Below are 11027 nucleotides of genomic sequence, written 5' to 3' on the forward strand. Positions count from 1 at the left end.
AAAAAGAAAAAGGATAAAGGAAAAAAATTATTAATTTAGAACTTCTAAATCTTGGTTAGCATCAAAGAGTTGTACTAATTCCTACTTGTAACATGATAAATCACATATGCTTTGGCATATATCTCCTGTAGGAAACCTATTACCATTCTGAAGCGCTTGGGATTACAGTTAATTTTTTTGTTTGATTTAGCATATGAAACTTTGTTATTATACATAATTTATACATAAAGTACACACTAAAATATATTATTATAAATAAAATAAACAAATATAATTTAATTATAAAAACCCGGCCTAGGCCTCCAAATGTAATCCAATATGACATAAACCACCATGTTTATGAGAAGCTTGGACTTTAGATCTGCAATATGGCAAAATCCCTGAAAGGCTTGCAGGTATTGAACAGCATACAGAAATTGAATTCTCCATTGACGAGGACATATCTGATTTTAGCCTATCAAAGGTACATTACCACCACATCGTTTATCATACAACTTGCTTATCACATTACAACTATTTAGGGGGGAAGCCTGTCTTTCAAAACTATAAACTAAAGAAAATAGAGAGTACCATGATTGTACAGGCTAAATATTACATCTGTCAAAAGTTAAAACTGTGACAACTAACATGAAAAACGTCATCAACAAGAACAATATCCTCAGGATGAAACATAGAAGAAACTCATCATATAATTTGTTGCAGTTATGTCTAGAACCATGATGCCAGCATCCAAAAAAGAATAAGCAGTTATGACCATTATAACTCAAGCTCATAGCTTGGAAACTTTTAGGATCATATAGGCTCCGTAACTTAATTTGGCCTGAATCTTTACTATTGCTAAACTATCACCATCCATGGAACAGTAGTGAAACTGCATGCTCCAACTGTGAAGCAGACGGGCTTTCCAGCCTTCTGGGTAGCATAAAATCAACATAATCTGGGTTGCAAACTAATCCCTGTAAACAACATAACATCATTAGTACGATCTTTTTACAACTGTGTAGAAAAAAAATAACAAGAAATAACAAAGGATCTTCCTACATGAAACTGCCGGGAATCTGGGGAACTAGAAACTAGAGAAGTACAATTAAGAAAACAACAACCGGTGCAGTACATACAGTACAAAGAAGCAGATTTATCACCACAAGACTTGAACAAGGCAGAACTAATTTCAAGCATATGTTTATCATTCCTTTTCATAATGTTATGATATATTCTCTTCAAACTGTATCTAGATTTTGGATATTTTATTTAATATTTGTATGAGAAACAAAGTTATCATTATTCACACCATCACAAATGGCATTTCATAGATATCAGTATCATCTATCATGTCACACACAAGTAAAAATTGCATAGATATCACAATATGATCTATCATGCTTGCATATAGAATTGTCTCAACCATTTGACAGAATGACTCAGGAAACACTACAATCTTATCAAACCAGACCAAAGGTATACCTAATTTTTCTTTCTCATTTAGTCAGAGCAATAAGCATGTAAGCAATTCTTAATTTAGGCATAAGATATCCAACCCAGTGTTGGACATCGGATTTAAAGGATAGACAGTTTGACTTCTTGACTGGTGTAAACTTAACATTTCATGATATATAACTGAACTGAAAAAGGCTAATCTGCAGTTATAAATCATGTATAACTAAACAATAAGAAGATATATCTAACTAGTCAGCACAATATGCAACTCCAGACTAACTAAACATTACGAAGTAATTATCCTTTACCAGAAAAAGTAAGCAAAACTTAAAATTACCAGTATTTGATCAAGCCATCCCATCCACAAGTTGCCACTTTGCTCTGCTCCAATGGATGCCACTCGCAGCCAATGCACACTCCTTCATGGCATTTCAACGTCCGAAAGACTTTGCAACTCTTCCAATCCCAGAACCAACACTTCCCTTCCCCATCGCCTGACAAAACAAACCGCCCATCCGGTGAAAAATTAACCTGACAGGCATACCCTGCAACGATATGCCCTGCGAACCTCTTCTTCTTGTTAAGCTGAAATCTCTCCTTCGTGCTATAAATAAGTATCTGATTGTCCAAGCTCTGAGCTGCCAGCCAATTAGAGTTGGGGTGAAGAGATATTGATGGCATGGAATGCATGTGGGGTTCGCTAATGTATTTTATAACCACAGGAATCCCAAACTCCCAAACACGCAGGGACTTGTCATCACTTGAAGTAACAAACCTCCGGTTATTATCCACGAAAGTGATGGTATTCACTGCTCCAAGATGCTGATCATACTCTTGTGTGATCTGACCTGAATTCATGTCCCACTGCACAATCTTCTTATCGCTCATGCCCGCCAGAAGAATATGCTGCTTGTCTTCATCAGGATTGAGCTTAACAACATATGGGATCTTTCCTGTGGAGAATGTGGAGATCACCTTCCCAGTCTCAGTATCCCAGTACTGTATGGTCTTGTCATACCCTGCACTCAAAAACTTGGTGCCATCATTGCAAAATGAGATATCCCTTACTGCCTTTGAGTGCCCCATGTAAGTCCGCATACACTTGCCGGAATTGAACACATCCCAAATCTTGACCTTGGAATCCATACCCGCTGATAGGATAAGATGCCCATACTTGGGGAAGAAGCGAATGGCAGCAACACCCTTGGTGTGACCACTCCATGTGTGGACCAGCCGCTTCGGGATGTAGCAATGATCATTAGCCGCCTTGGCATCCTTCGGCGCTGCAATCCACGACCGGCCCTGGTAGTCGTGCTCCTCCTTACCATGGAAGGTGCTCTTGACGACAAGCTCATGCTTTTCTTTCCCCTCTCCTCTGCCCTCCTTCTCGGCCTTCTTCTCTGCGTGCGCCTCCGCGTACTTCTTCTGCTCCTCGGTGAGCTCTCCTTGGACCACCTCCTTCTTTCCGGCCCAGGGACTCGTCTTGTTCTTTAAAACCCACGCATCCAACGCCGGGTTCTCGACATCGGCGTCAGCTACTTGCTCTTGATCCAGTTCTTGATCTCTAGACTTGAGATCAAGTCGGCGGCGCTTCTGCTCCTGAGGGGGAAGATTGTAGACAGAAAAGGCGCGATTGGCCTCTAGGGTTTGGATATCGCCGACGAAGGAGAGACCGGAGGGGTCAGTAGCATAGCCGTACTTGTGGAAGGTGTTGTATTGTTCATCGAAGAGGAAGGGTTGGATCGAGGCGTCCTCGACGAAACCGAGCTTATGGTTGCGGAGGCCTTGGGCGACCCCGTCCTTGGCGAAGGGGTGGGCGGGGCCGAGGACGGGGGCCCAGAGCTGGTCGTAGGTGGGGTTGAAGGCGACAGCGTGTTGGGAAGGGTCGAGGGGGCGGTGGAGGATGCGGGAGGATCCGGCGGCGGCGAGGGAGAGGGCCGTGTCGTCGACGGAGGGGGCAGATGATTTTGAGAGAGCGAGAAGGCGGGGAGGGGAAGAGGACGAGTCTGGGGAGGAAGGGGGTTCACTGGCGCCGGCACCGGAAGAGGAAGGGTTGGGGTTTTCCTCTTCTTCTCCTCCAAATGTGGCGGCTTCTTCGTCGTCACTCTTGTCGGCGTAGGATTTGAGGAGATCCATGTGGGCGTTTCTAGGGTTTTGGAGGAGGAAAGAGAAGATGACGGTGGAGATATGCCTATGAGCTTGGGAGAGGAGGGAGAGGGGAAGGAGGAAGAGGGAGAGAGATTCAGTATTGGATCGGGTCCGACCAAGAAGGAAAATTGGATCTCCTATAGGGATTAAAACGGGTCGGATTTGGATCGGATAGTGATATTCACTTAAATCAAAAAAAGACCTCAAGTAGTAGTGTCGTGTAATAGTTAATAGTTATAATAGTTGGGCGTATACGTGGAGGCGGATAACTGGAGCGGATAACCCTCACCTAGCTTATCCGGGCAAAGGGAGAGGAGTATATTCTTCCACCCGCACTCACAAATGGTGAGTGCGCGAAGTGCCAAAACCGCCCATTTCCACCATAACCTTCTCTGACCCTTCCATCACTCCCTCTCCCTCTCCCTCACTCACTCATAGGAGTCGATTCGCTCATCTCTCTCAATAACGAAGTAGGTACGGCGGATTTATTATTTCTATTTCTTTCCTATTTTGCACAATTAAGCGGCAATTTGTGGTTGCTTCCATGAGTTAGGACGAGTTGCTCAGAAATGTGTGTGGCTTTATATTTGTGATAACTGCTCGTAACTATTAATTTGCTTAATATGCTTATAGATTGATACTTTTGAAATGTTGTATAATTCTGCAAGTAAGTTCTCAAGATGCTTCTTTGCACTATAAATTTAGCTTTCAGAATTAATACCAGATAGAAATAGGAGTTGCACTTCTTTTTAAAAAGTTAATATGCTAGTTCTGAATTTGTTGCTGGTAATAAAAGTATCCCCTTGCCACAAACTCTACTCAAGTTGGTATCCTGTTCTTTCCCTAAAAGATTTTTGCAAGTATGGCATGCCTGAATCTACTAATTGAAGTTCTAATTATCTGATGATATCTTTTTTTCTTCCTTGATTGTTCTAAAAATCTGAACTTTTAATGCAGAGGGAAGACACTGCGACCACTATTGGTTGCTAATGCATTTTTTTCCATTAATCAAGGAGTACATGTGAGGTAATCTTAAGGTATAAGAACCTGTATACATAATATAAGTTGACATGGATATTGGATGTGTATCTGCTATGAATACAAGTGGAGCTATCCAAAGAAGATACTTTCGGGATCACAATCCTACTCGAAGATATCCCTTTGGTATTAATTCTCGAAGCAGTCATGTTCAAGCATTCAGAAATAGTGAGCATATCAATTGCCATGTAAAATCTCCATTTTCATCAAAGACTGTGAAAAGGTCAAGATGCAGAGCCAGCCCTCTAAAGGTTTAATTTTATATCCATCTTCAAAATTAGTTATTTCTTGTTACACCACCAGGAAATCATATTTGATCGGTTTCTCTTTGCAGATTGTTTGCATGGACATTCCAAGGCCTCAACTTGAGAACACTGTTAACTTTCTAGAAGCTGCTCAATTTTCTTCCTTTTTCCGTAACTGTTCACGTCCAAGTAAACCATTGGAGGTTGTAATTGCTGGTGCAGGTAAGACAATTTCACCTCTTGTAACTTTTTGCAATACTTTTTGCTTCATTTATTGCTCGCTAGCTACAAAATTTGCACAGTATTTTGCTTTTGATGAAGCCTAAATGCTAGTCTCACATCATTCACTTAAAAGAACCATAAAGATGAAGCTCATCCTCAATATTCAAGGTTCCCTCTTGTTTTACTAATCTTTATTTGTTACCTTCTGGTAGGCTTGGCTGGCTTATCAACAGCAAAATATCTTGCAGATGCCGGTCATAAACCTATATTGTTGGAGGCAAGAGATGTTCTGGGTGGAAAGGTCTGAATAATGTCTGATTGCTAGTTTACTATGTGTTTGCCTCTTACATTAGGTGACTCTTATAATCTTAGAAAGAGTAGAAGTGCTGTAGTGCCACTGTTGATTAAGTGACTTCCCTTTGGTTTCTCAGTCCTGTTCATAAACAGTAGTTTTTTTTCTTCTTATTTTGAAACTCAATTTCTTGTTCATAAACAGATTGCCGCTTGGAAGGATGATGATGGAGACTGGTATGAGACTGGTCTTCATATATTTTGTAAGTAATGGATTCCTCTGATCACTCACCATATTATAATCTATGGTAGAAACCTCCTTTCCTTCCAAATTTGTGGTTGATACTTGATACTGTAACTGAAGGTCTTTATCAAATGTGTTCCACATGGCACAGCGAGATGCTTTTCCTTTTTTCATCTTATGACTCCACGGGATGGTCTGCAACATTCTTATAAATAACTTACAATTTTTTCCTAACCAGTAGCACTCTAGGAAAACAACAGACTACAAACAAAGTATAAATTGTAGTAGGCTGATGAGCTACAGTAAACCTAATAAGGTTTAAGTGTAATATCTTATTTAGCCTTAAGATGTAGGAGATTGGGGCTTGGCTGTTGGTCTATAGCCATTTGTAGCATTAGTTCTTGAATATCATTATCCTATGCAGCACATATGGGTTAACAGAAACACAAGAACAAGAAAACTAGATACTTTTGGTAGAATAAGGTTCTTAAAAGGAGGAAATTTTCAAGCTAACAAGTTAAGAAGTAAGGCTGAGGTATTTGAGGAAGTATGGCTTTTGCAATTGGCAATCCATAAATCTAGATGTTATATTTTGGATAAAACATTTTTTTATAATACAATTTAATTAACTGTTGAAGAATACCTTGGATATGCTTGGAACTATGTCATATCCAGGATTTAGCCTTGCAGTCCAATGATTTGCTAATTGAGCAACTTTTATGTAGCCAAATGGCAAGTCAAACGCTCGTTGCTCTTATATGATGTGCTCGATTGATGATCAGTAAAAGTATGCACTATCACTCTTTTGAAGCTATTGCATTATGACATCATGTATTGCCTTCATATGCTGGTCTGGATCTAAATCGTTGTTTACCATAATCTAGTCTTCCTTTGTCTTACTTTTGTTGCTTAAATATAGCCTGTTCATTTTCAGTATCTGCTCTTCCAATGTGACAATTGCCCATGTCAATGACTTACTCCTTTTTTGACTATTGGGATGAAAGTCGGAGCATATCCCAACATACAGAACTTGTTTGATGAACTTGGCATTAATGACCGTTTGCAATGGAAGGAGCATTCTATGATATTTGCTATGCCAAACAAGCCAGGAGACTTCAGCCGGTTTGATTTTCCAGAATCATTGCCTGCACCCTTAAATGGTAAAAGCTAAAGTTGTGATTTCTGACATTTGATCATTGTAGATATTTGAAAATCTATTGATTGATTTCTTTGAGCTGGGCAAAGCTCTTACTTAGCATGAGAAAGATATAAACTTCAATTAAGTTCTAAGTACCAGATTAGTTGTAAATTATTCATTACAGAGTTGGCAGTTCTAAAGCTTATGAGCAGTTTATATGAAATTGTGAATAGAAAGCTATAGTCAATAATGAAAACAAAGAAATTCATTGTTTTAGGTTTTTTTGGTTTTATGAGGCCATGTGAACCAAGGATTGAAATAGCAAGTCAATCTTATTACTTGTCTCTAAAATAATATTACAGGGAGTCAATTTTGAATGGATGCCCAGACATGTTTTTATTGCAAATGCATCATAACTAATTTATCTGCCAATGCAACTGGCAGGAATATGGGCCATCTTAAAGAACAACGAAATGCTGACTTGGCCAGAGAAGGTGAGGTTTGCTATTGGACTTTTGCCAGCAATTGTTGGTGGGCAAGCTTATGTGGAAGCTCAGGATGGTTTAACTGTTAAAGAGTGGATGAAAAGGCAGGTACGATAGTTATAGGGATCTACTTCCTATTAAATCTTTTTTTCTTTTCTGAATTCTAAAATTGTGATTCTATCCAAAAGAAGAATGGTTGGTGAATGTCTTCACACCTCAATTGATATTTTTGGAAATAATAGGTCTAGAAGAATTAATGACTAGGAAAAACAAACAATTAGTAGTATGTGTTGTATACATCACTAGAAATGTACTTTACGCATCACCACGAGAAAGATGCATCATACTTTTCATAGATAAACATAGTCTTTATGCTGAGACTAGATGACAGGATATATTATATGTTTATCCACTTCTCTATACAATTAAGATACGCAAGACTAGCAAACAAAATGGTGCCAAATACATTAGGCGATAGCCTTGATGGGTAATTTTGATTTTTAAGTTTTAACAACATTGTATGTGAAATTTCAACATTATCCATATCTTGGGAAAGATGCTAAAGTTAACATTATCTTTTAATTAGTACAGGGTGTTCCTGATCGAGTTAATGATGAAGTGTTCATTGCCATGTCAAAGGCACTTAATTTCATAAACCCAGATGAGCTATCGATGCAGTGCATTCTGATTGCTTTAAATCGCTTTCTTCAGGTACAATGACTGATGAGTTGATACTAGATTCAATATCTATACCTCATTTCTCATCATTTTGCTATATTTCCAAAATGTGTGCATAGGTGCCTGCAGAGAAATTATACAAAAATATTTAGTTGAATGTATTAAGTATTGCTGAAAGAGAACAGGAAAATAACATGTTGATTCATATGAATAAGCAGGAAAAACATGGTTCCAAAATGGCTTTCTTGGATGGTAACCCTCCAGAGAGGCTGTGTATGCCAATTGTAGATCACATTCAATCATTGGGTGGTGAAGTCCGTCTTAATTCAAGAATACAGAAAATTGAGCTTCACCCTGATGGAACTGTGAAACACTTCATGCTCAACAATGGAACTCTAATAACTGGAGATGCTTATGTTGTTGCCACTCCTGGTATGATTTAGTCTATATTCCGTAAGAAGTGAGTACTATGTTTGAGCAACCACTTGCACACAACTAATTAGTATATTGAATCAGTTGATATTTTCAAACTTCTATTACCTCAAGAGTGGAAAGAAATCTCCTACTTCAAGAAGCTGGAAAAGTTGGTGGGAGTTCCAGTGATTAATGTTCATATATGGTTAGTCGAGACTCAATTTTTATTTTCTGTGTTTGTTGTCGTCTTACTGTATCATTTTAACCTTTTTAACAATGAAAAGCAACCTAAATTTTCTTGCTAACTTCTGTGAGCATGACCTGACCTTTTCTTGACGGAAAAAATTACATGAGGCAGCACATAATGGAGTAAAGGATTTACTGAACCAACCTCAAATGGTTGGGATGTAGAGATCTACTTTTGCTATTGTTGTTTCCTTCTTCTTCTTCAAGTAATTTCTGAATAATTACATGTCTTAATAGATTCTTGCTGTTGGAATTTCTCAGGTTTGACAGAAAACTGAAGAACACATATGATCATCTTCTTTTCAGCAGGTCCAATTACAAATTTGTTAAATTTATAATTAGTTACTCATGCTATATGTGCCTCCTTTAATAAATGACTGTTTGTCATGTCAATGCAGTTGAGCATATCATTGATTATTTATTTGCACACAAGATTTGTTTTCATTAATAAAAATAAGAAATGAATCCCTTTTCAGTCTGAAAGTGCATATGGTCAACTTTTTATACCCTTTTATTGGTTTCTGTATTTTATTTTTCTCCTCCAGGAGCCCCCTCTTAAGTGTGTATGCAGACATGTCCCTAACATGCAAGGTACATTCTGCCTTTGTTATTTGCTGTAGATTCTTATGGATCTTATTCTTGTAAACATGGTTTTAAACTACCTTGTCACACTTGCCGCTTTACTGCTTTCCCTTATTTGTTAGAATCTTGATATCATACTTGCCTCCTTACTGAGAGCTGTGCTGGAAATTTCATTAGCAGTTTGTGCATGAAAAATGAAGATACATTTTTCTGCATTTTTTTTCTGCATGTCCTGTTTTACCTTATCTCTTGAATCAATAGGTTAGCCTTATGCTTATGTTAATTATCCTTGCTAAACTGCATTCTTCATGTCAATCTATGTCCAAACTTCAGCTCTTTTTAGTTATTACAGTCATCAAAATCTCAATGCAGGAATATTATGATCCCAATCGATCGATGCTGGAACTAGTTTTTGCTCCTGCAGAGGAATGGATCTCACGGAGTGATAGTGAGATTATTGATGCCACTATGAAAGAACTAGCAAAGCTATTTCCGGATGAAATTGCTGCAGACCAGACTAAAGCAAAGATTCTGAAGTATCATGTTGTCAAAACTCCAAGGTGAACAAGCAATCCTATGCTTCCTCTTGCAATAGAATTTCTTCCCATTTACAGTTTTATTATGAAGTTAAGGAAAAGGCTTGTCATTAGGATGATTGGTGGATTGTCATTTAAACTACACTGTAGAAACTACAAACCAAGCAAGCAATATAATAATTGAAGAATATAAATTCGTAAACAAGAAATGAATCATGACTCAGTTGTTTTATCATTTATTTGCCAGTGATTGGTTAGACTAACCATAGTCAATAGCAAAGTCTCGTTCATATGTGCTTTAGATGGATTAAAAGAGCAGAATGTTAGATTCGTACCATTTCAACCCCCATTAAATTCTAGACAAATATCTTAGCAGTGGCTCGGAATGAGATTTCTACACTCTATGTACATATCTCATTTCATGTCTTGTGACAGATCTGTTTACAAAACTGTCCCAAATTGTGAACCATGCCGCCCTTTGCAAAAATCCCCAATTGAAGGGTTCTATCTAGCTGGGGATTACACGAAGCAAAAGTACTTGGCTTCCATGGAGGGCGCTGTTTTATCTGGGAAGCTTTGTGCGCAGGCTATTGTACAGGTACTTTCCAACTTCAAATAACTTCTACAATTTCCCCCTTTCATCATTTGTTTACTCCTACATGAATGGGGTGATCTATCGAAATATAATTTCCACACTTCCTTGCATGGAAGTTTCAAATGGAAGCTACATATCTATCACATGGAGAAACACAATGATATCCATGTGAATGCACACTCTTATACTGAACCGAGGGATATGCATGCGCATGCACGAATTGTCTGTGTGAGATATTTGCTTTAAGCAGTTAATATCAAAGTAATTTTCTTAAATATGCATTATTAACTGAATGTTTCTCAAATATTACACGTCTAAGAACAGTGGAACTTAACTTGCAGGATTCTGATTTGCTGGTTGGCCGGATCCCGAGAAGCTCACGAGCTGAGGTCTCTGTTGCCTAATAGTATCTAACTTGCCATCACAGCTTTCAGGGACTTGAAATCTTTAGTTCTTTCTTCTCCTTGGGTCATCACGTAAAGAGTAGTCATATGAAGCATCCAATTTTTTTCGTATTTTTTTCTTTTTGTTTCACCTCCCTGTGAAGATGGGGTGTAACTATGCTTCCTAGTCAGCTAATAGCAAATTGAATGAGGCCTAATAAATGATTTACAGAACAGCTTATTGTCATCATCTATAAGTAGAAAAACGCCAATACAAATATGCGTGACTTCTCTGCCAGTTTGATCATAACAAAACTGGATTTTGACCTTCAGGATACCAAGAGG

At 38.3% G+C, this 11027-nt stretch overlaps 2 protein-coding genes across 4 annotated transcripts; one reads left to right on the forward strand and one right to left on the reverse strand.

Annotated features, from left to right (window-relative positions):
* Window positions 1–396: 396 nt before the first annotated feature.
* On the reverse strand, window positions 397–3696 carry LOC140780319 (uncharacterized). Of its 2 annotated transcripts, XM_073125775.1 has the most exons (2): window positions 1775–3696; window positions 397–956 (listed from the first exon to the last, which is right to left on the reverse strand). In XM_073125775.1, exons 1-2 carry the CDS (start codon window positions 3571–3573, stop codon window positions 950–952), a joined length of 1806 nt encoding a protein of 601 aa, XP_072981876.1. In that variant the 5' UTR covers window positions 3574–3696; the 3' UTR covers window positions 397–949. The 2 variants fall into 2 exon arrangements, with proteins under 2 accessions (XP_072981876.1, XP_072981877.1); XM_073125776.1 differs by lacking the exon at window positions 397–956 and having other exon boundaries at window positions 1771–3696.
* Window positions 3697–3881: 185 nt separating this feature from the next.
* LOC140797966 (15-cis-phytoene desaturase, chloroplastic/chromoplastic) lies at window positions 3882–10929 on the forward strand. Of its 2 annotated transcripts, none has more exons than XM_073151691.1 (15): window positions 3882–4055; window positions 4543–4874; window positions 4958–5090; window positions 5303–5391; window positions 5587–5644; window positions 6630–6785; window positions 7208–7356; window positions 7840–7959; window positions 8145–8358; window positions 8443–8545; window positions 8848–8895; window positions 9132–9177; window positions 9541–9728; window positions 10140–10302; window positions 10641–10929. In XM_073151691.1, the coding sequence occupies exons 2-15, from the start codon at window positions 4656–4658 to the stop codon at window positions 10701–10703; spliced, it is 1749 nt and encodes a 582-aa protein (XP_073007792.1). In that variant the 5' UTR covers window positions 3882–4055; window positions 4543–4655; the 3' UTR covers window positions 10704–10929. The 2 variants fall into 2 exon arrangements, with proteins under 2 accessions (XP_073007792.1, XP_073007785.1); XM_073151684.1 differs by having other exon boundaries at window positions 3914–4059.
* The last annotated feature ends 98 nt before the right edge of the window (window positions 10930–11027 follow it).

Source organism: Typha latifolia, chromosome 1 (assembly GCF_019914945.1).
Source record: "Typha latifolia isolate L0001 chromosome 1, TyphaL0001v2, whole genome shotgun sequence".
In the NCBI taxonomy this organism is placed as follows: domain Eukaryota; kingdom Viridiplantae; phylum Streptophyta; class Magnoliopsida; order Poales; family Typhaceae; genus Typha; species Typha latifolia.